Here is a 24,807-nt window from a genome sequence, read left to right as displayed (position 1 = left end):
ACTCAAAGTAGAAAGGGGCGAGATAATTGACAAACTAGTCAAATTTAGAGGACAAAGCTCTTGTCTGGATAGATTATATCTGCGCATATGGTAAGGAGCTACGGAGGAAATAGCAGATAGTACATTTATATCTTCTTCATTCTCTGTCGAAGTTAAGTTCATGGCAAATCACAACAAAATGCCATTATCTTTATACCACGTGCAGGACATGTCTGTTTCCGCTGGAAAGGGGATCAAATTCCATGCTGTTGGTATTAATCTGAACCACTTGCTAGTTGACTGAACTAACCTGACCCCATTTTTGTGTATATAAAACATTTTAAAACTTCCAAAGAAAAAGCAATGTTGTCGGACGACTTGTGGACACCTAATACTATTCTTGTATTTTAAAATGGAGGCACAATATATCCAGGAAACTATAGGCCAGTTAGTTTATCAGGAGTAGGAAAGATATCAACATTTTAAATCAAAGTTGTGATAGACAAACATTTAGAAACTGAAAATATACTAAAGAACAGTTGGCAGCGTTTTCAAAAGTGATGGTCATGCTTTATGAAACTTACTGAATTCTTTGAAGAACTAGAAAGATGAGAGTAGGATAATATCGTAAACTTTTTGGATTTTCAGAAGACTTTTACTGAATTGTCACATTGTGAGCTTGTGATTAAGGCATGTGAAGTAAGGGGTCAAATTGCAGCATGGATAGCAAAATGGCTACAAAACGGAGAGTCCAGGCTAAAGGTAGTAACTCAGACTAGTGGAGAATGAGAAGTGGTGTTATAAGTGCTGGGGCCACTGTTGTTCACTATTTGCATGAATGATTTGGACTCAAACTGAATATAGAATATCAAAATTTGCAAACATCAAATTGGGAATAGTTTATAGTGAGGAAGACTGTGACAAAAAACAAGACGACATTCATAAACTTACAGAATGGGTTTGCAATTGGTAAACTAATTTCAATATAAGTGTGGTCATATTTTGTTAGGAGGAATAAGATGTCCACCCTACTTCTTGGAAAATTAAGAGTCTAATTGAGGTGGAAGAGCAAAGTGGGCTGGGGACACAGGTTCACAAATTATTAAGTAGAGATGCAGGTTGGCAAAGGCAATGAAAATGCAAATGAGCACTGGGGGTTTATTTCTATTGCAATAAAATTCAAAAACAATTTTGAACTTCTTTGACAAAGGGTCATCTGGACTCGAAACGTGAGCTTTTTTCTCTCCGTCCAGATGCTGCCAGACCTGCTGAGATTTTCCAGCGTTTTCTCTGGTTTCTATAAAACACGCTTGGAGTACTCATCGAGCAGAATGATTAGAGCACAAAAAGTGGCCATTTGGGCTGTCGTAGGTGTCAACTCTCTGCAAGAGCAACTTACCTACTTTCACTATCCTGTCTTTTCCCTGTAATATCCTTCTTGGCCTGTAGTAATTCATTTTCTTTTTTAGATAATTATCCAATTCTTTTTTGAATGCATCAATTGAATTTGTGTCCACCACACTCTCAGACAATACATTCCACACCCTAAACACACTATGAGTAAAATTAATTTCTTCCCGTTGCTGACCCTTATTTTGCCAATCACCTTAAATTGAAGGCCTCTGGTTTTGGATCCTTCTACCAATGGGCACAGTTTCTCCCCAACTACTCTGTCCTGATCCTTCACCATTTTGAACATCTCTATCAAATCCTCTTTTCATCTTCTCTAAAGAAGCCCCAGCGTCTCCAACTTATCCACAAAGCTGAAGTTTATCATTCCTGTAACCATTCTCGTGTATCTTCTCTGCACCTTCTCTAATGCCTGCGCAACATGCTCAGTTCTGGTCTTCAATTTATAAAAAGGATATAGTAGAACTGGAGAAAAATGGTTTACAAGGCTGGTGGCCTTGTAACATGGAGGTGATCCTCATCAGGAAAGACTGAACAGGCTGGAGCTGACCTAATAGAGATCTTCAAAATTATCAAAGGGTTCAATAAGGTAGATGTGGATAGAGATGATGTTTCTTTTTGTGGGTGGGTCCAAAGCTAGAGGCTATGAATATAAGATTGCCAGTAATAAATCCAGCCAGAAATTCAGAGGAAACTTCTGTTCTCAGAGTTGGTTCTAATGTCGAACCTGCTTCCACATGAAGTAGTTGAGCTAAATAGCATTGGTTCATTTAAGGGGACGTACACGAGCAAAAAAGGTACATATGAATATGTTGATAAGATTCAGTGAAATAAAATGTGAGGAGGCTCAGAGAAACACTACCATAGACCTGATAGACTGAATGGCCTTTAAATTCTATGCAAATTTAAAAAATAAAGTTAAAGTTTGAACAAAACATACCTTGAATCGTTCCGTTTTGCACAGATGAACAAGATACTGATACACAAGATTGGGGTCCTTTTCTAAAAGATGTCCTTTCAAAGCTTGAATAATCATGGTGAACACATCACCTTCCAGTTTATTGCTCATCAGGGACGGTAGGTCCTTGGGTTCTACATTTTTTAGCAGCTCTGCACAGGCAGTAATATCCTTCTTGGCCTGCAACAAACTTAAAGCTTGGCCAAATTCATATGCATTTGTTGGCATTAAATTAGCTCCTTTTTCTGGAGGTGGATTCGAATTTCCAAAGGCTTCTCGTCGGGTTGATGGATCCTCACTTCCGGCAGAATCCACTTGCACAGCTTTGGGATCAGTTGCAGTTTTTTGCCCACTGGCAGTTACGGTTGTATTCTCCTCCTCTTCATCACTATCCTTTGGAAGATAAAAATGGCAGGATTTGAACATTATAAGCTTTGTGGTCTGTTAAACTCTGCAGCAGTATTTAATAATATCTTCAAGTAAAGACAAATGATTCCAAAAATGTTAAGGTTCTATACGGTTAAGATACTGGAGTGGTGGCGGGGGGGGGGGGGGGGGGGGGGGCAAGAGAGTCAACTGAAACTACAGACAAGGAACCTAAAACAAAAATGCTCACTAGCTCAAGATCCAGGTTCCCTATCACTCATACCTCATTACAGAAGTATTAATGTGGAAAGGCTGTGTGGAGTCAGGACGTGGGATTACGTGCTGCAAACGAGTCAGCCAATGGACTGTTGTAGTAATTATGTGGTAATTACAGTAATCATGTGACTGGTCCAGTTAAGTTTCTGGTTGATGGTGATTCCCAGGATGTTAATGGTGGGGATTCAGAGATGGCAATATGTTGAATGTCAAGGGGAGGCGATTAGACTATCTCTTGTTGTAATTACTTAGTTTTGGATGGCTGAACACTTATCCCATACATTCAGGCCATCACTGAGACTTACACACAGCTGGAATGTATTGATCTATCCTAGCTAGGAAAAATGCCACAATTATAACCTGCAATAACTTTACATACACAAGATTGCATTTCTGTTTTTCTCCCCTGCTGTCTGGCTCTGCTGAAGATATATATGAGAGAGATTGCAGAGCATGAATAGCTGACGGATGGGGCATGTGAAAGAGGCATCAAGTTTATTTATCATTCCATGAGAGTGAGCTTCACCACTTTAACATAGGCAATGAAATATTGTTTAAGAGGTCTGCAATGCAGCAGAACACTGCATCTCAGAGATCTAGTAACCAGCATATTGTAATAGTATGTTATCTGACTTAGAGGGGAATGCAACGAGAGGCCGGGAGAGTGCCAGTTAATAGAAAAAGAGTCAGAGGGTGTGATTCTTCCAAAATGTTTTGGAAGAATCACACCCAGTGTCGCCAGAAGGTCAACGACCGACACAGGGCCACACAAGTGAGTTAGTACTGCACCCCCGCTCTCCTCCCACGAGCTTGCACCCGCCACCGCCCAGCACCATGCCATGCCTTGGCCTTCCCTTGTTGCCCCCTCCTTAAAAACTTCTTCCACCCCCCCCCACTCCAAGCCCACCCACCCCTCCCAAACCATGCACTGAACCACGCGTGCGACTAACAATGCCCTCTCTCTGTCTCCGCAGGAGAAGCTGTCCCACAACCATTAGGAGAGGACTGGTCCAGACTGGTGACGGCGTGCCAGAGCATCCGCACCACCTTTGAGGAATGGGCCCTGGAGGATACGGGAGTGGTTGAGGACAGAGCGGTCACCAACGCGGAGGTTAGTGCGCAGCGCAGCGGTGAGGATCCACAGGCCGCCACCCAGATGGACTGTCACACACGGGTTGTTATTGCCATACAGACTGATCCATTCCTCCCATTTTAACCACATGTCCACTCTCCCGCAGGAACTCCAGCCAACGGCGCTGGCCCATCCGGGGTTGTCCCCCCCCCCACTCCCCCCCCCCCCTCTCCGCCTCCCATGAGACCACCTTGGAGGAAAGGTCCGAGGATTCCACCATCGATGCATCACAGCCGTCATCCCCATTCTCCACTAGTACAGAGACACACACCTCGCTGGGCAACGTTACCGGACAGGCTTCTGGGGCACATTCTGGTGAGCATAATATAGTCGCTGATGCACATCAGGTGGAGGCAGGATCCACCGGGCAGGACAGCAGTCGGAGGGCTGCTGGATCCCAGGAACCAGCAGGGTCCAAGACAGATGCTGAACCGATGAACATGCTATCCCGGAGCTGATGCAGACATTAGGGTGTGGCCGTGATATTCAGAGGGGGATGTCAGTGACCCTCCAGCAGGTCCATAGCCGATTGGAGGAGTCCCAGAGGCAACGGCCGCAGGAGGTGGCGCCGGCAATGCGAGGCACTGAGGCCAGCACTGCTAGGGCGCCGACCGCAGTGGAGAGCCTGGTGCACAACGTCAGCAGCATGAGTGAATTGTCCAAGGCGTGCCTCAGTCGGTGACAGCCATGGCCGAGGGCCTTGGCAGACTCTGTGACTCAATGGAGAACATGACTCAGTACTGTCTGACTCAATGGAGGATATGACCCAGTACCACTCGGACCTTGATGAGGCACTGCGGGACATGTCCCAGTCTCAGATGGAAATAGCCGAGGCACTGCGCAGGCGGTTCTTGCAGAGATACTGCAGAGTCACTAAGGAGCATCACCAAGGATGACTGGGGAGTCGCCAGAGCTGGCAGAGCCAGATGACGCAGGGGCAGCCAGGGCTCAGTCCAGCTGCACCTCCTTCCTAAGGTGAACCCCAGGACAATATGGTCACCGACTGGAGGAGGGAGCGTTGGGTGCCAACCTGGACCCGTCCTGTGGAGTGGGGATGGGAGCCACCAGCTGCCCCGTGTTCCAGCCCTCTTATTCCACCCCTCTGACAACACCGCGTCTCGCAGTCAACACCTGGAACAGGGTGGCATGGCTGTGCATGTGCCGCCAAGTGCGCGGGGCACTCCGGTCCCAGAGGATGACCGATAAGGATATCGAAAGCTACAGGATGTGGTAAGTAGCTAGCTGCCTCCACCTCTGATGTGCACCCTGGGGACACACGTAGTCGCAGTGGTAGAGCAAGGAAGGCTAAGCATGTCGAGGATCACTGAGGGCACGAGGGGGGGGGGGGGAATTGTGCGTGGGGGGCCAAGGAGGGAACGTAAGGGTGGTGGGGAGTGAGGTGCGACACCATCGGGAGTGCGTGCCAGGGTGGGACACTTATGAAACATTAAAAACCCTTCACACAACCAGTATGACACCTTTGCCACTTTCTCCAGCTATGTGAGCCGACCTCTGAACCCTTGCCCCATCTCCTCAGGCATGGGGGACTAAACCCCGCCCCCCAGGGCACACCGCATTAGGTGATGGGTATGTGAGCACTCAGCAGACACGCAGGGTTCAGACTATGGCAAGATGTACTTTGCTTTCTGAAGTCAATGACCAGCTCTTTAGTTTTGCTGGCATTGAGGGAGAGATTGTTGTCGCTGCACCACTCCACTAGGTTCTCTATCTCCCTCCTGTATTCTGACATGTTGTTATTCGAGATTCGGCCCACTATGGACGTATCATCAGCAAACTTGTAGTTGGCGTTGAAACCAAATTTTGCCATGCAGTCGTGTGTGTACAGGGAGTAGAGTAGGGGGCTAAGTATACAGCCTTGTGGGGCCCCGATATTAAGGACTATTGTGGAGGAGGTGTTGTTGTTCATTCTTACTGATTGTGGTCTGTTGGTCAGAAAATTGAGGATCCAGTTGCAGAGTGGGGAGCCAAGTCCTAGGTTTTGGAGTTTTGATATGAGCTTGGCTGGGATTATGGTGTTGAAGGCAGAGCTGTAGTCAATAAATAGGAGTCTGATGTAGGAGTCATTGTCGAGATGCTCTAGGGATGAGTGTAGGGCCAGGGAAATGGCATCTGCTGTGGACCAGTTGCGACGGTATGCGAATTGCAGTGGATCAAGGCGTTCTGGGAGTATGGAGGTGATGCGCTTCATGATCAACCTCTCAAAGCACTTCATTACGACTCAAGTCAGGGCCACCGGACGGTAGTCATTGAGGCACGTTGCCTAGTTCTTCTTTGGCACCAAGAGAACTCTGTCTTCGCCCAAAAGAATGAGGAGGTGGATATGGTGCTCAGGGAGAGAGATTGTGAGGTTCTTGAGCAAATTGTCATAGGGAATAACAAGGCATTGGAGGTATTGGCGGACTTAAAACTGGAGAAACCTCCAGATGAATTATGTCCCAGGCTGCTGTGGGAGGCGAGGGAGGAGATTTCCAGGGCTCTGACCCAAATTTTTAATTCCTCTCTGTCCATAACAGGCCAGATAGGCCTGGTTCCATGCTCTAAACATCTATGACTCTATGAGTCTCATATCAGTGGTTGGGAAACTACTGGAGAAGATTCTGAAGGAGAGAATCTATCTCCACTTGGAGAGGCAAGGTTTGATCAGGGATAATCAGCATGGCTTTATCAGATGGAGATCATGCCTAACAAATTCGACTGAATTTTTTGAGCATGTAACCAAGTCTACAGATGAGGGTAATGTAGTTGAGATAGTTTACATGAATTTCAGCAAAGCCTTTTCAAAGGTCCCACATGGGAGACTTATTAAGGTGGCAAATGCACATGGAATACAGGGTGATTTAATAAAGTGGATTCATAATTGGCTTAGCAGTAGGAGACAGAGGGTAATGATAGAAAATTGCTTTAATGTCTGGAAGCCAGTGACCAGTACCCCCTATATTTTGTCATTTATATAAATGACTGTGTGCGTGTGTGTGTGTGTGTGTGTGTGTGGGGGGGGGGGGGGGGGGGGGGGGTATAGGATCAGTAAGTTTGCGGATGACACAAAGATAGTTAACAATGAGGTTGAGAGTCTTGGGTTAAAGGAAGTTATAGGCGGGATGGTCAAATGGGCGGGTAAGTGGCAGATGGAATTTAACCCTGAAAAGTGTGAGACGATATACTTTGGAAGGAGTAATTTAACAAGGAGGTATACTATGAAAGGTCTGACACTGGGAAGTTCCGAAGAATAAAGGGACATTGGCGTGTTTGTCCATAGATCTCTGAAGGCAGAAGGGCAGGTTAATAGCGTGGTGAAAAAGGCACATGGGACACACTTTCATCAAACAGAGCATAGATTACAAAAGCAGGAAGATCATATTGGAGTTGTATTGAACTTTGATGAGGCCACAGCTGGAGTACTGTGTGCAGTTCTGGTTGCCATATTATAGGAAGGATGTAATCGCACTGGAGCGGGTGCAGAGAAGATTCACCAGAATGTTGCCTGGGATGGAACATTTACGTTATAAAGAGAGGTTGGATAGGCGTTGTTTTTTTTCTCTGGAGCAGAGAAGACTGAGGGGTGACCAGATTGAAGTGTACAAGATTATGAGGGGCATGGACAGGGTGGACAGGGAGCTGCTGTTCCCCTTAGTTGAAGGGTCAGTTACGAGGGGACACAAGTTCAAAGTGAGGGGTGGGAGGTTTAGGGGGGATTTGAGGAAAAGCTTTTTTTACCCTGAGAGTGGTGATGGTCTGGAATGCACTACCTGGCAAGATGGTAGAGGCTGGATGTTTCACATCCTTTAAAAAGTACCTGGATGAGTACTTGGCACGTCTTAACATTCAAGGCTATGGGTCAAGTGCTGGCAAGTGGGATTAACTGGGCAGGACAGGATCTTTCATGCGTTGGTGCAGACTCGATGAGCCAAAGGGCCTCTTCTGCACTGTAGTACTCTGTGATCCTGTGGTGCACTGATGAATGACAGCCTGGGTGGCCACATGGGCCTCGCTGTATCGGGTCTCCGCATTGATCTCTGGCCTCCGTACTGGTGTCATTAGCCAAATCCTCAGCGGATACCCCTTATCCGCAAGAGCCAGCTAGCTAGCCTGGGATTGTCCTCAAAGAGGTCGGGGATATCTGACTGTCCCAGGATGTAGCTGTCATGCACTCCCTGGAAAGCGTGTACACACGTGAATGATCCGAAAGCGGTGGTCGCACACAAGCTGGATATTCAGGGAGTGGAACCCCTTCCTCTTAATGGCGGCACGGTAGCACAGTGGTTAGCACGGTTACTTCACAGTGCCAGGGACCTGGGTTCGATTCCCGGCTTGGGTCACTGTCTGTGTGGAGTCTGCATGGTCTCCCAGTGTCTGCGTGGGTTTTCCGCGGGTGCTCCAGTTTCTTCAGACAAATCCCGAAAGACCTGCTTGTTAGGTGAATTGGACATTCTGAATTCTCCCTCTGTATACCCAAACAGGCGCCTGAGTGTGGCGAGTAGGGGCTTTTCAAAGTAACTTCACTGTAGTGTTAATGTAAGCCTACTTGCAACACTAATAAAGATTATTATTATTATTACATAGGGAAGTCCCAGATGGCCCGGTGAGTGCAAGGCGACATGCGTCTATCAGCCTGGGGAATCCTGCTGCCCGGGCATCCCATTGGGCCTGGTCCAGGTCAAAGTTTATAGAATTCTCTGCCCGGGCAAACAGGTCATCCGTAACCCGCCGGATGCACCTATGGGCTTTACCCTGAAAGATGCCACACAGATCCCCGCTCGAGCCTGGAATGATACAGAGGTGTAAAAGCTCAGGGCTGCGGTGACCATGACGGCCATGGAGAGCAGGTGTCCTCCTCATCCATGTGGTGCCACGTCCGTGAGGACATGGCACAGGAGCCGCACCGCTTCCTTGTTGAGGCGGAGCCTCCTGCGGTATGCACTGTCCATCATCTGCTCGAAGGACATCTACTCTCTGGGCCCTCGCGGGCCTCCCTCTTTAGGTCCCTCCCTGGCCTGATGGGCGGCTGGGTCCTCTGGGTGTGGGGCTGGGCCTTGCACATGGGTTGCCACCTCGAGCCTGTCGGCGCTGCTGCAGCCCCTTTCTCTGGCGCATGGCCGTCCGGCCTGCCAGCAGCACAACTAGGGCAAGTTCAGCAAGTCCAAAATACGGCCCATACCTTTCAATATCTGTAAGGATTCGGGAGAGGGTGTTAGACCAACAAACAGCGGTGGCTCCCACCCGGGACCCTCCATTCCCCCATTGATCCTCCTTACCCACACCCAGTACCCCCTACCCACACACACCTGGCAGCAAACGGGACCCCGCTCACCGGACCCCAAACCCTGTATTCGATAGCTGCACATAACGTTATCTGGACCGAGAGCTGGTCCCCTCCCCGTTGCACTCACCAGCCTTCCAGCCGGGTACATGTCCCTGGGCCATCCCGAGTGTTCAGATTTTGGCTGCTGCGTCCGTGCTGTTGCCTCCCGTAGTATTCAGGCAGAGTGACCAGTGGGATGCTAGGCAATAAGGCCCACATGATAAATGGCACGCCCACCCATGGGAATCCACTTAGGATGTGTGAAGTGCTCACTTAACTAAGATTGTCAATTCTCTATTTGCAATAGCCTTCAGCTGCATGGCCAGAGGCCTCGGCCGTCAGTGGGGATTATGGGTGGTCGGTGGGGCAGACAGGCAGGGACAGGGGTTGCTCCTGGAATGAGTACACACAGTCCAGGGGTTGGCATGGAGAACCTGGGCACGGTTTCTCCCCCAGTGGAGCAACATCTCCGCGGCCCCCCCCCCTCCACCCCTCACGGTGGACCACCCTAGCCGAGAGTGCCCCCAACCACCTCCAAGCATAGGGGCAGCAAACCCAATGCTCCCTGGGGTCTTTGCCTGTGAACGAATATGGTTACTCACCTCCTCGGCTCCCTGCAGCAGCCCTTCCGCCAGGTTATCGCTTTTAAAATGGAATACTAATCGATGCCAGCGTGACCACTTGCTGGGGAGGTCGCTGGATCACTGGTGGCCATTGGATAGAGGGTGGCTCCAGTTAACTCATGGAAAGAGGGCTTAAGCGGTGATTACTGGTTTCTCGCCACGCCACAGCGGGGTCCTGATTTCACCTACGGGAGTGGACCAGTTGCATCACAAACTGTTTGGCACCGTTGTGGTTCTTGTTTTTGGCCTCTCCCACTATTCACCAGCCTTGCTGTGTTCTCGCTCGAGTGTGATGCTGCCACTGAATCGCGCCCAGAGAGAGAGACAAACTATTGCATTGATATAGAGTGACTTGACAAAAACAATACCTTGTTAAAGCAGAGGAGGTGAATGAGGCGGTAAAGATAACATTAGGAAGGGAGGCAGAGCAAAAGATAATTTATGATAGCGAGACATCAAAACCCACACCACATAATAATATATTTACAATACGTTTACAATGTTATACGTGTTTAACTCAATAATTTAAGCAGATAATTTATTGGGCGTGATTAAGTGGACCCAAGTTAAAGTCCGCTGAGCGGCACATTTAGTGAGGTATTTCCTGGTGGTTGCAGTGCGAGAAACATCCTGCTATCCAATGGCACTTCGCCGTTATTTTTGGCCTTGCAGGTTTCTCCCCACCGATGCCACACTTAGAGGGATTTCCTGCTGGCGAAAGGCTCCTCGCAGATTGGGGCGCTATTTTGGAAGGCCGACCCAAACTCCTCTCCCGCCACCAACCTTTCAGGCTCCACACTCTATTGACCCCCCCCCCCCCCCCCCCCCCGACTTGGCAAGGCCGCCCTGGGCCCAACCTTGGTACTGCCAGCCTGACACCCGAGCAGTGCCCATGACACTGACAGAGTGGCACCACCAGCATGCCCAGGTGCCAGGGTGCCACCCTGCTCTGAACCTGGCCACCTGGGGGCCTCCAATGGCCTGGGAGACCACTCCCCCTTCCAGGTGCGACTGATCCACGTTTGTGTGGACCAGTACTAAACGGCACCCTGGCCTGGTAAATCCGACATCTGGCTATTCGGCTCATTTAAATGTTCAGATCTGGATCACGGCAGGTGGTGCAAGACGAGTGACTCGAGCGAGATTTTGCGCCTGGTGCGGAGCCCGATTTGGGGCTCATGCACAATTCACCTGTTGCGTCCAAATCCAAGCGCAATAGGTTCGCTGAATCGCGTCCATTGTTTCCCAAGCACAGTTGTATGTTGTGATTCTGAACCACAGGGATCTGGAAAGCTTCTGGTTCAAACCCTAGTTTACGGAGCACAGTTTGAGAACAAAGGGCCTCCCATTTAAAATGGAGATGAGGCGAATATCTTTCTCTGAGCGTTAGTCTGTGAAATTCTCTTCTCCGAAAGCAATGGAGGGCGAGTCATTGAATTTAGTCAAGCCTGTACTAGATTTGTGATGGTCAAGCGAGTCTAGGGTTATGAGGGCAGTCACGAAGGTGGGAGTTCAGATCACAACTAGCTCAGCCATGATCTTATCAAATGGTTCAAAGGGCTGAATGGCCTACTTCTGTTCCTAAGCTCTATGTTCGTACTCTATGTTAAGCATACAACAAGTGGATTGTGAGAGTTGGAGAAGAGTGGTTGGAAATGATGTTTCCTTTGGTTGAAAAACCAATTGCAGTGCATACATTAAGAAAGCTCATTTGGTACAGGATCCAAAGACGGACAGATCAAAACCCAAAACGGGGAAAACCTCAAGCATGGCAAGGGAACTCAGTCACTTTATGGAGCAGATGGGAGCAGTGGACCCCTGGAGGTTTGCCCACCCGGGGGAGAAAGAATTCTCCTTCTTCTCCCTAGTACACAACGTGTACACCAGAACTGACTTCTTTGTGGTGGGGAAAACGGTGCTTCCAGGGATAGACAAAGTGGAATACTCCGCAATTGTGATATCAGACTACGCTCCACACTACATGGACGTGTGGCTAGAGACGGAAGGGCCCAGCGCCCCACATGGAGGTTGGACGGTGCCTTACTAGCTGACAAGGCCTTCATCGAAAGGATAGTGCGGACCATAGCAGAGTACAAGGAGAATAACCAAAACGGGGAGGTCTCACCCTCCACGTTCTGGGAAGCGCTTAAGGCTGTACTAAGAGGGGAAATCATTGCCTTCAAAGCGCAAAGAGATAGGGAGGAAAGGGTGGCTAGGCAGAAGCTGGTCGACTCCATACTGGAGGTAGACCGTAAATACTCCGAGGCCCCGACCGTAGAGCTCCTGGCGGAGAGGAAAGAACTACAAAGGAACTTTGACCTGCTCTACACCAGGAAAGCAGTGCACCAACTCCGCCAGGCGCGCGGGACCCTGTACGAACACGGAGACAAAGCCAGCCGCCTGTTGGCACACCAGCTGAGAAAGCAGGCAGCCACCAGAGAAATTGCGCAAATCAGGGGTACCGGAGGCACGTTGGAAACAGAACCAGAGAGGATTAACAAAACCTTCAAGGCCTTCTACCAAGAGCTGTACACCTCAGAGCCCCCAACGGGGAAGGCTGGGATGAACCGGTTCCTTGATGGACTGGACATACCAGTCGTGGGAGAGGGCAGAAAACGGGACCTGGAAGCACCACTAGCACTGGGAGAGATCATGGACAGCATTAGCTCCATGCAGGCGGGGAAGGCGCCGGGACCGGACGGATTCCCGGCGGACTTCTACAAAAAATTTGCGATAGCGCTGGCCCCGCACCTGCGGGAGATGTTCACAGACTCGCTAGCTAGGGGCGCACTGCCACCCACATTAGCACAGGCCTCAATCTCGCTGATACCTAAGAAAGACAAAGACCCAACGGAATGTGGGTCATACAGACCCATCTCACTGCTGAACGCAGACGCCAAAATACTGGCCAAAATCCTAGCCAAAAGGCTAGAAGACTGTGTACCCGAGGTGGTCACAGAGGACCAGACGGGCTTCGTCAAAGGTAGACAGTTTACCTCGAACATCAGGCGCCTGCTGAACGTGATAATGAGCCCCTCCAGGGAGAGAACACAAGAGGTGATCGTCTCCCTGGACGCAGAAAAGGCCTTCGACAGAGTCGAATGGAAATACCTCATAGAGGTACTGGAGCGGTTCGGGCTTGGAACAGGGTTCACCGCTTGGGTAAAGCTCCTATACAACGCTTCCATGGCGAGCGTACGGACCAACAATACCAACTCCCAATACTTCCAGTTGCACAGGGGCACCAGACAAGGATGTCCACTGTCCCCGCTGCTGTTCGCACTAGCAATCGAACCGCTAGCAATCGCACTCAGGGCAGCAAAAAATTGGAGGGGGATCCGAAGGGGAGGCAGAGAACACAGAGTCTCACTCTATGCAGATGACCTGCTCCTCTACATCTCGGACCCACAAAGCAGCATGGACGGAATCATCGCGCTCCTGAAAGAGTTTGGAGCCTTCTCGGGCTACAAACTCAACATGAGCAAAAGCGGGATCTTCCCAGTACACCCGCAAGGTGGGGGGGGGGGGGGAGAGCACTAAAGGGGCTGCCGTTCAAACAAGCCCGACACAAATTCTGCTACCTGGGGATCCAAATAGCCCATGACTGGAATGGGATCCACAAATGGAACCTCACCAATCTGACGGAGGAAGTAAAAAAGGACCTGCAATGCTGGAACACACTCCCACTCTCCCTCGCCGGGAGAGTCCAGACGATCAAAATTAACGTACTGCCCAGGTTCCTCTTCCTGTTTAGATCCATTCCGATCTACATCCCCAAGGCCTTTTTCAAAGCGCTGGACAAACTAATCATGGCGTTCGTATGGGGGGGGGGGGGGGGGGGGGGGGTAAAAATGCTAGGATCCCAAAGAAGGTCCTACTAAAAACAAAATCCAGGGGTGGGGGGGGGGGGGGGGGCTAGCCCTTCCAAACCTACAATTCTACCAGAGGCCGAGTGGGTGCGTGCAGAGGAGGCCTCCTGCATAGGGACCTCCCTCCGGGCCCTCGCCACGGCAGCACTCCCATCCCCACCCAAAAAACACTCCAGCTGCCCAGTGGTGACAGCCTGGAACCAACTGCGGCAGCAATTTGGCCTGACCAAAATGTCGGACAAGGCTCCCATCTGCAACAACCATAGGTTCACACCAACACTGGGCGAACTGACATTTCGGCTAGCTAGGGGGAACGAGCTACAGTATCTGCAGCTCAAAACCTTCTCACGAAAGGAGACAAGGACATACCCACAACCGCCACGACAGACACTACTGGAAGACCTACTGGACGCAAGTATCCTAGATAAAGGGAACTGTAGCGACATGTATGACCGACTGGTAGAAAGGGCCGACACCGTACTGGACGCAACAAGAAAGAAATGGGAGAATGACCTGGGGATTGAAATAGGGTGGGGACTCTGGAGCGAAGCACTGCATAGGGTCAATTCCACCACCACGTGCGCAAGGCTCAGCCTGACGCAACTAAAAGTGGTACATAGAGCCCACTTAACAAGAAACCGTATGAGTAGGTTCTTCCCGGAGGTGGAGGACAGATGTGAACAGTGCCAAAGAGGCCCGGCCAACCACGCCCACATGTTCTGGTCTTGCCCCAGACTTGTGGAGTACTGGACAGCCTTCTTCGAGGCTATGTCCAAAGTGGTGGGGGTGAGGGTGGAGCCATGCCCGATAGTGGCGGTCTTCGGGGTTTCAGACCAGCCAGATCTATTCCTGGGGAGGGGGGCAGATGCCCTTGCCTTTGCCTCCCTGATCGCCTTCCGTAGAATCCTGTTTGGCTGGCGGTCAGCAGCACCACCCAGAGCTGCAGACTGGCTGTCCGACCTCTCGGAATCTCTCCAAATGGAGAAAATCAAATTCGCCATCCGAGGGTCAGACGACGGCTTCCACAGAACGTGGGAGCCATTCATGCAACTGTTCCGGGACCTGTTTGTGGCCAACGAACAAGAGGAAGAATAGCCGGGTGGCCAAGAATCAGGGGAAAATGGACGGGAATCGGGGGAAGGTAGCCGGGGGAGGGGGGGGGGGGGGGGGGGGGGGGGGGCTACGGGTTTGTTATGGGGGTTTGTTCTCATGGTTTTATGCTTATTTCTTTTCCTTGTTAATTTATTGTTTTTGTATTGGAGGGGAAGGGTTACTGTTTTTCTCTGTTGTGATAAAATTTGTTGTTGAAAACTTGAATAAAAATTATATCAAAAAAAAAAGAAAGCTCATTTGGGTGAGGTTTTGTAAAGCTTCTGGCATCAGTGGAACTGTACCTACCAAGTATCTGCACTTTCAGCAAAGAAGACAAGGGGCGGCATTCTCCCCTACCCGGTGTGACGGAGGGTGCCGGAGTAGGGGAGTGGTGCCAACCATTCAGGGGTCGGGCCTCCCCAAAGGTGGGGAATTCTCCCCACCTTTGGGGGCCAGCCCCGCACCGGAGCGGTTTGCACCAGAAGACTGGCGCAAACACCTGGCGCCCCGGCAGCGGGGCTGGCCGAAAGGCTTTCGCCGGTCGGCGCATGCGCCGGCAGTGACATCAGCGGCCAGCTGCCCCACCTTTGGGGAGGCCCGACCCCTGAATGGTTGGCGCCACTCCCCTACTCCGGCGATGTGGTGTTCCCTTCTGCTTCCGCCATGGCGGAGGCCGTGGCGGTCGCGGAGGAACATAGTGCACCCAGGGCACTGGCCCGGCCCCTGATCGGGGGGCCCCGATCGCGGGCCAGGCCACTGTGGGGGCACCCCCCGGGGTCCGATCGCCCCCCGCCCTCCCAGGACCCCGAGGGCCTGCTCGCGCCGCTGAGCCCGCCGTTCCAGAGGTGGTTTAAACCTCGGCGGCGGGAGAGGCCTCCCAGCGGCGGGACCTCGGCCCATCCGGGCCGGAGAATCGCCGCAGGGGCCTCTCCGATCGGCGGGGCGAGATTCTTGCCCCCGCCACTTCCCGGGTGGCGGAGAATCTCTGCCACAGCGGAGGCGGGATTTTAGGCGCCCCCGGGCGATTCTCCGACCCTGCTGGGGGTCGGAGAATTTCGCCCCAGGGGCGGCATTCTCCCCTACCCGGCGTGGCGGAGGGTCCCGGAGTAGGGGAGTGGCGCCAACCACTCAGGGGTCGCGCCTCCCCAAAGGTGGGGAATTCTCCCCACCTTTGGGGGCCAGCCCCGCGCCGGAGCGGTTGCCACCAGAAGACCGGCGCAAACAACCGGCGCCCCCGGCAGCGGGGCTGGCCGAAAGGCTTTCGCCGGTCCGCGCATGCGCCGGCAGTGACGTCACTGCCGGCGCATGCGCGATGTGGGGTCCTCTTCCGCTTCCGCCATGGCGGAGGCCGTGGCGGACGCGGAAGAAACTAGTGCAGCCAGGGCACTGGCCCGGACTCTGAGGGGGGGACCCCGATCGCGGGCCAGGCCACCGTGGGGGCACCCCCCGGGGTTCGATTGCCCCCCGCCCCCCGAGGACCCCGGAGGCCTGCTCGCGCCGCTGAGCCGGCCGTTCCAGAGGTGGTTTAAACCTCGGCGGCGGGAGAGGTTTCCCAGCGGCGGGACTTCGCCGCAGGGGCCTCTCCGATCGGAGTGGCGAGATTCCTGCCCTCGCCACTTCCCGGGTGGCGGAAAATCTCTGCCACGGCGGGGGCGGGATTTTAGGCGCCCCCAGGCGAAAGGGTCGGAGAATTTCGCCCAAGAAATGGGTTAGGGTAGTAGGTCAAAGGAGAAAATAATTTGTCATTTTGATCGCAATTCAGGGCTGTTTTTTTAAGTTTCCATATATCTGCAGTTCAAATTGGAGCTGAATTTCTATGACTATGTACTCAGCTGAACAAAACTGTGCAACATATTTCTGCTATCAAAGTCCTAAAAGTCACTTCCTGTTTCTGTTTAACTGAAATGAAATGGAACTTGTATTATGAAGTTAAAGCACAGATGGAAAATGCACTTCAAATTAAAATTAAGTTAATTTGATAGAATGGGATTCCTTTTTCAGTGCAGTTTTAATTTTTTGTGTTTTCCTTCCTGGTTGTTGTAGTCCCATATTCTCCGAATTGGCTTGCCTCCCTATTCAGGCGTCAATATACATGTTTTCCATTTGTTGTTTGGAATAGGTGACCACTGAAGCCAAATTTAGCAACGAAAAGTAAATGACAACTTTTGAGAGTGTAAGAAATAGGGATGAAGGAAGAAGGTGCATCTATAACAAATTTTAAAAATTAGCTCCCTGCCAGAAAATTGTTCCCTCACTTTCAGCGCATGTTTTTCAGTGGATGTTTGGAGCCAGTGTGGAGGCCAGGGGGAGAACACTGGGCCATTCACACACACACAGCTTTTCCATTCCCAATCGTGTCGCACTTTTGAGTGTAGTGTAAATGGCTGCATGGCATTGGAGGACATTATTGTAACTTTGCTGCTACAGCTAAATCTGGACTTTGACCCTCAATCCTTCCACCTTAGCTCCATTTATGTTGTCAGGTGCTCAATCTCTAGGGGTCCTCTGGGTTTTCCCAAAGATCTAGCAGATTCTAACTGCAGGACTCCTTTAAATATCTTTTTGTCCGTTTCCCACCCAGCTAGTCTGATTGACAGACCAGAGGCCTTTTGAGCAGGAAAACCTGCAGTCACGGCCATAGCCAAAGAGAGCAGATAGACCTAATTTGGGATGGGTAAGGGTCATGTTTAATGGTGGCTGGAGGTCCAACTGTGGATTGATGGGAATTAACAAACAGATTGCGGAGGTTCAGTTTACTGGGTAACTTGTTGGGGCTGGAGGAAGCACTCTGCTTCTGTTTGCCCACAAGCGGTGATGGAAGCATTATCATTCAGAACTTCTTGCCTCCGTTCACCTGCCAGGTTTCCTGAGGCCTGGGGCAACGAGCTGACGTGAGTTAAAAATAGAATGATGGTTAAAATGAAGCCTCGTCATAATATTTAAATGAGCAACATATCTCTCACCAGCTGACTGTTTGCCTGTTCTTTATATCATTAAATTTTGAAGTTAGCTGGTTGGTTCCGGTTTCAGATTTTTTTAACCTAACAGGTTGTGGTTGGATCCAAGGTTACGATTCAGTCTCTCCAGTCTGCAGCTGGCAAAAGTGTAAATGAGAGGTTTTCAGCAGTTGGATAAATATTGGCATGCTCGAGGAGGTGAAAGTAAGCAGTCTTTGCCATTCACGCAGGATATGTGAGCTGAAACTCATTGAAAAGGAAACCAGCTTGCTACAGTCTGAGACTGAAAGCACAGTGAAATCAGTAACTAGCTTGTGGTGTGCACCAAAAATAAAAACTTCAGTTTTTCCGTTGTTAGGCTGGCGAAAGTAATGACTTATCCAAGATCGAATGGCAGTCAAGCAGTTTGACAGCACAGAAGCGGTCGAGGGAATTAGAGGTGACAGAGAGGTAGAGCTGAGGATAGTTAGTGGAAGCTGACCACATATCTTTGCAAACACCTAAAAGGTGCTTTTATAATAAGAGTTGCATCTGCAATCCTGTGTTTCCAGTTGGGAACTATTCTTATCGGGAGTATATCATGAGAAAATGCAACAACGCAGTCTGCAATATTTCTGTCTATTAATTTTACTGGGTGAAAGGTTACAAAACTGTGTCCGCAAATTTTCCATGGTGGCAGCGTGAGATTGGATAATCAGCTTCAGTGGGGCAGCACGGTAGCATGGTGGTTAGCATAAATGCTTCACAGCTCCAGGGTCCCAGGTTCGATTCCCGGCTGGGTCACTGTCTGTGCGGAGTCTGCACGTCCTCCCCGTGTGTGCGTGGGTTTCCTCCGGGTGCTCCGGTTTCCTCCCACAGTCTAAAGATGTGCGGGTTAGGTGGATTGGCCATGCTAAATTGCCCGTAGTGTCCTAAAAAAAAAGTAAGGTTAAGGGGGGGTTGTTGGGTTACGGGTATAGGGTGGATACGTGGGTTTAAGTAGGGTGATCATTGCTCGGCACAACATCGAGGGCCGAAGGGCCTGTTCTGTGCTGTACTGTTCTATGTTCTATGTTAGAGCAGTAAAAACAAGCCAACCTAGCCACTGGCCGAAATAATCAGCAAATTTACTTGGATGTTGCTGACTGATGTGTGGGCTCACTTCCATCACTCTATAGACCTTATTTGTAACATTTGGTGTCAATTTGGCAGCCCGATAATATTCAAACCACTTCAATGCCAACTCAGATGGTTAGGAGAGCAAATTAGTACAAAAACGTCTGTCTCCTGAATGCCAAGTTCATTAAAGCCATAAGGGAGCCATAAGAGATACTCCCAGGTAGCTGCTTCACACTGCTTCGAATCTCTTGGAATTATAGTTTCCACCTGAATTGGTTAAACATTGCCTTGCAACCTTGTTGGCTGATTAGAATACAAAAATATACCTCCTGTATCAGGATATCTTTCCTAATTTTTTCTTGATTGCTGGTCTTCTTTCCCTCTTGTTTCAAAAGTTTAGAAACCTCCAACAATTCTTTCTGAGCCTCAGCAACATTTGAGTCAAGCTTCAGTAGTTTATTGAGGTCTTCAATACTAGATGTGTAGCACTGGAAAAGAAAAAAAAAAAATATTTTTTTTACACAACAGAAATCTTGCTAAAGGGTATTGCAATGAGCTTTAAATTGATGCTCACCGCAGGAATCTCAAACTGGTGTTATTTTAATTCAGATTCTAGGAATCTTGTGCCCATGAGCCAGCTTCCTGCATAGACATGTGGCAGAATTATGTTTAAGGCCTGGATTTTAACTCCCTCTGCTTGGTGGAAACTGTTGAAATGATGGTGGTCATTTAGCCCCCTCTGAGCCCACTGACTCGCGATGTTAACCTGCTAAGTAGATTGCCTGGAGGAAAGCAGTGGGGCCATGATCAATGCTCCCTTTAGGCTGCACAGCTGCGCAGTAACTCAAAAGTTTTCAAGCCGAGCCCAAGTGGATGCTGCGTTTTCTCTCTGCCTTGCCATTTTTCTAGTGGCAGAAGGGTGGCAGAAAGCCCACCTATCCAGTGCCCAACGGAATCACTTAGGTGGTCAATTAAGGACCTTTTCCTGCCTCTGCTGGCATTTTACCACAGTGCAGTTGGAGGGGAGACCAGTTTGTGTAAAAAAATAACATTTTCTATTAGAACTATGGAATTTCTGCTACATGTATCACTGATCTCTCATATTTATACATACTCCCATTAAATCACTGCAGTCAGAATGTCTACAAACAACTTCCAACAGTGCTTTGCATCCTTTGCTATTCCATAGTGTTTTCACTGTCTGATCACCCTCTATTGGTCTGAAGTCTTTTCTACAGTCTTGTATATCCTTTCTGCTTGGAATGTGGTCTCAAGTTCAGGTCCAGCTCCTTCCTGTTCCAGCATTGTTACCAATGTCTCAAGAAATAGAACCTCGCCTTCCCACACCAGTCCTTACATTGACTTTACTGATCCATTTATCCTTATGCTAATTAGTAAGTGGACCAGGTGGTAATTCAGAGATCATCATCCTCAACTTCTGGAACTACACACCATCCATTATCTAATATTAAGGGAATTACACAAACCATGGTTAGTTTTACTGAGCTTCATGTTGATAATCCCTCCTATTAACATAAAATGATTAATACCTATTGGATGTTACCATACCAGCCTCCCCGGACAGGCGCCGGATGTGGCGACTAGAGGCTTTTCACAGTACCTTCATTGAAGCCTACTCGTGACAATAAGCGATTTTCATTTTTCATGTTTAACAATTGGAATTCACTTTTCTAAAACGCTCATCCTTTCCAGAATGCACAAAAGACTTTGGACTCAGATCAGAGGGGAAATGAGAGTGTGGAAAGATTTAGGGAGCCAATGGAGCTTGGGAAGAGGGGTGATGTGAATAAGGAACTTTAAGTGGATGGGATGTTGCTGGGAGAGTTTTGAATGTAATTTGTGAGGTGTGTCTGTGAAAGCATTAGAAAAGTTGCACAAGAAGATGTGGAGATGGAAGAAAACAACTTTGATAATAAAATGGATATGAGGAAGGAAGGAAGCTCGGGGAAAGTCTCAAGGTCAAACGTGATGACGGATTGGGGGAATGCCCATGTGTGGGTGAGGGATCAATATACAGGTCGAAGGGCAATACGGCAAGCATGGGAAGAAAGTTGTTTAATGCAAAGTTTAATTGGAGTCACGAGAAACTATGAGTTGATTGCTACAGAGTTCAAAGTCACATTGGACATGCATGGAATGCATTCAAGTTATTGTCAAGTGACACTAGCAACTAAAGCTAAGCATGTATGCGAATAAGTAGGTTTTAGCCATTTTACAGTTTCTAATCGTAATAATGTTTAGAAAGCCTAACAGTTCAGAGTACTGACATTTGGATATGAGACGTTATACAGTTGCAACCTTTGCAGTTTGGCCATTGAGTAAATATTTCTAATCAGCAGTGCAACGTAAATTGACATGCAATCAAAATAATATAAATTCACCATTACCCTGCCAAATAAGGGACCCTGTTATATATTGGATGGCATCTCCCCTGTCTTTGTAGCTCCAATGTGCCTGGTCTAAATGTAGCCCATTGGGAATCAATGCACCAATAATGTTCAACACTCAGTCAAGCCTCTGATGTTATTCTAACTAGGGTTGCTTCTCAAAGTGGCAGGAGGGGACTTCGGGTGGTGGCCATGAACTGAACGGTCGCATGAAAGGTGTCTCTCCTCTAAGAACTTTGACGACAGCCTTTTAACCCCAACAAATAGGAACCTAAGGTACTCATAATCCCCCAGTTTAATCACCCCATCGACTGCACTGCCAAGCAGGATGAGAAGGAATCGGCTGCCCAGCTGAAAAGCCAGTAAAGAGGGGAGAGAAACCTCAACTTGGGAGTAGGGAACTACACGTGGAGGCACAGAACAGGTGAGGGTCGACCCCCCAGAGCTCCCAGCGCAGACCCGGGCAAGCTGACATGCTTCATCGCCTCCGAGCTCCAGAGGCATAGGGAGGAGATGAGAAAAGACCTCCTAACAGCTGTCGAGGCGGTAGTGGAAGCTGTGTCAGTCCCCACAAGGGAGACAATGGACAATACGCAGTGGAGGCTAGAGGCCCAGGAATCAACGACAAGGGACCTTGAAAAAGCTGCCACGGACCAAGGGGATCAGATCGCGGCATTCGAGGTCTAGGTAGCAAGCCTGGTCAAGACCCAAGGATAAGTTGACAACCAGGAGAACCAACGGCGTCGGTGAATTGTGGGACTGCCGAAGGAAATGTAAGGGAGAAGCCCACAGAATATGTAGCAACCTGGCTCCACCGAACCTCATACTCTACCACTGAGCAGAAAACACGGACAGGGTGAGATGATGGCTAAGGGAACCAGAGGTGGACTGGGATCTCCGAGCGCTGGCCATCCCACTACTCTCCCGCAACACCCAGTGGTAATGGCCACACTAAGGATATGGAACCAGTTCAGGCGTCATTTCAAGCTTGTCGAGATGTCCATCAAGGTCTCCATTTTCAACAGCCTTTGGTTTACACCGGCGAGGTTAGAACTGGAAGGAGGACAAAGGGACTGAGTGTGAAGGACATGTACGTTCACAATAGACTCTCAGAGAGGCTCCAACTCCCGAAAGGGAACGAGCTCAGATACCTGCAGCTCCGTGTCTTTCTCCACAAGGAGACAAAAATGCTCCCCCAGAGAATTGGACACACGTTTATGGACACAATGATAGGGCTGGACTGGTTAGGGGGATGATAAATGTGGTGACATCTACGGACGACTCATAGAAAAGGTCAGGACCCACTGGACAAGAGCAGATGGAAATGGGAGGAAGAGCTGGTCATGGAGATAGAGGGAGGGCTCTGGGTCAAGGCGCTGCACAGGATCAACTCCACCTCCTCCTGCGCTGGGCTAAGCCTGATGCAGCTCAAGGTGGTGCACAGAGCACACCTTATTGAGACTCGTATGAACTGGTTCTTCCCAGAGTTGGAGGATAGGTGCGAGGGCTGTCAGGAGGGCCTGGCCTACCACAGCCACATGTTCTGACCCTGCCCCAGACTTGGAGTTCTGGACGGCCTTTTTCAAGGCCATGTCCACAGTGGTGGGGGTTGAGACGGGGCCATGCCCATCTGTGGCGGTCTTCGGGGTGTCAGAGCATCCAGAGCTCTGGGCAGGGAAGGGGTTGGACGCCCTGGCCTTCACCTCACTGATCGGCAGGCGGAGATTTCTGCTAGGCTGGAAGTCAGCAGTGCCACCCAGGACCTCGGAGTGGCTCTCAGACCTGGCAACTATAAAAAAAATAAAATTCTCGATAAGCGGATGCGAAGAGAGATTCCACGACACGTGGAAGAAGTTTACAAACCTCTTTGCAGCCCTGTTTGCAACCAGCTAATAACTAGCGGAGGGTGGGGGAGGAATAGGAAGGGGGGTAGAAGGGCGGGGGGGGGGGGGGGGGGAGGTGCGGTGCAGGGAGCACCGCCTGGATGGAAGAGGCTCGTGTACAGCAGAGAAGGAACGGGGCAGAAGGGCATTCGCAGGAGAGGACACATATCCCTCCCACCCGTGTCAAAGCGGGAAGGCGGACGATCCTAACCTCCTTTGAGAACTCAAGGGGGGGAAAGGGGGAAAACAGCACCCCCCCCCCCCCCCCCAACTAATGTAATTATAAACAATTTAAATAGTCCTGGCAGTAACTGTAAATACATATGTAAAATTGTGTATAATTCTTATTACTAAACGTTAAAAGTACCAAGAACACTTTTTTATCCTTCAGCCATTAGATGTATGTTATCTTCTATTGGTCCCCAAAACTCTGGTGCCTATTATGAACATGGTCTGTTTGCAACACGTCATGCATCTGGAGATTCTTTTTATTATGGTGACCTGACTCTGAATTAAGGAGCGAGGTCAGCTCATTATGGCACAGTGATTGTCAACGGCGCTGGTATAGAATAGCTAAAATCCCATATCTACCTACTGTGGCCCAATGTCACTGCAAAGGTTGCATCGATACAGCATCTCTTATCCAAATATCTCCAAATACCAGCACAGTTATTATGCTACCAATGGATAAAATTCCAGTGTTCACTTGCTGTGGCTAATCCAGTGCCTTACTTTTAGTCCTTTGTAAGCGAGGGCTCTTCTATAAAATGCTTTTACATTCGTGGGCTCCAGCTGCAAAGCTGAGTTACAGTCCTCTTCAGCCTTCTTATATTGATTAAGTTTCAGAAAACAAAGTGCTCTAAGAAAAATATAAAGCAAAAGAGTGTAGTTTTTCTTTAATAATGCATATTTGTGACTCATCTTGAGATTTTTTTCAGATCTATTCAGTTAACCTAAAAATCCCAAATATTGGGTGAGAAAAACTGTAAATATACATGTATACATACTAGTACCTTCCTAATGTGACTTGCACACACACAAATGTGCAAACACACACGCAATTAATCCATAGATCAATGAAACCTACCAATTTGGTGTGAAGTTACACCTATTTTCATTTCTTTTTGTTATAAAAATATTTTTATTCAGGGCATTTTCCAATACACGTAACACTCATTCAGCTTTATACAATTTTCATAATAAATATACAACCCATCATGTGTCCCGTTTGATTTTTTGCAAACCCTCCCCCCCCCTCTATTTACTGACGACTACCAATTCTTTTTTCAAAAACAAATATTGAGTACCCAATTATTTTTTTTCCCAATTAAGGGGCAATATAGCATAGCCAATCCACCCAACCTGCACATCTTTTGCGTTGTGGGGGTGAAACCCACGCAGATGGGGAGAATGTGGAAACTCCACACGGACAGTCG

General features: G+C 49.3%; 1 protein-coding gene across 6 annotated transcripts in view; it reads right to left on the bottom strand.

Moving 5' to 3' along the window:
• Positions 1–24,807, bottom strand: part of LOC119972765 (sperm-associated antigen 1-like) — a 179,118-nt gene that overhangs the window by 15,501 nt on the left and 138,810 nt on the right. For all 6 annotated transcript variants that reach the window (XM_038810095.1, XM_038810100.1, XM_038810097.1 and 3 more), the window contains exons 16-18: positions 24,104–24,230; positions 19,407–19,568; positions 2,330–2,740 (exon numbers count right to left, since the gene is read on the bottom strand). In XM_038810095.1, the coding sequence (XP_038666023.1) occupies positions 2,330–2,740; positions 19,407–19,568; positions 24,104–24,230 (700 nt within the window). The remainder of the gene's footprint in view (positions 1–2,329; positions 2,741–19,406; positions 19,569–24,103; positions 24,231–24,807) is intronic.

This window comes from Scyliorhinus canicula, chromosome 10 (assembly GCF_902713615.1).
Source record: "Scyliorhinus canicula chromosome 10, sScyCan1.1, whole genome shotgun sequence".
Taxonomy (NCBI): domain Eukaryota; kingdom Metazoa; phylum Chordata; class Chondrichthyes; order Carcharhiniformes; family Scyliorhinidae; genus Scyliorhinus; species Scyliorhinus canicula.
The sequence above is the reverse complement of the archived record's forward strand: the minus strand, read 5'-3'. Positions and strand labels throughout refer to the sequence as shown.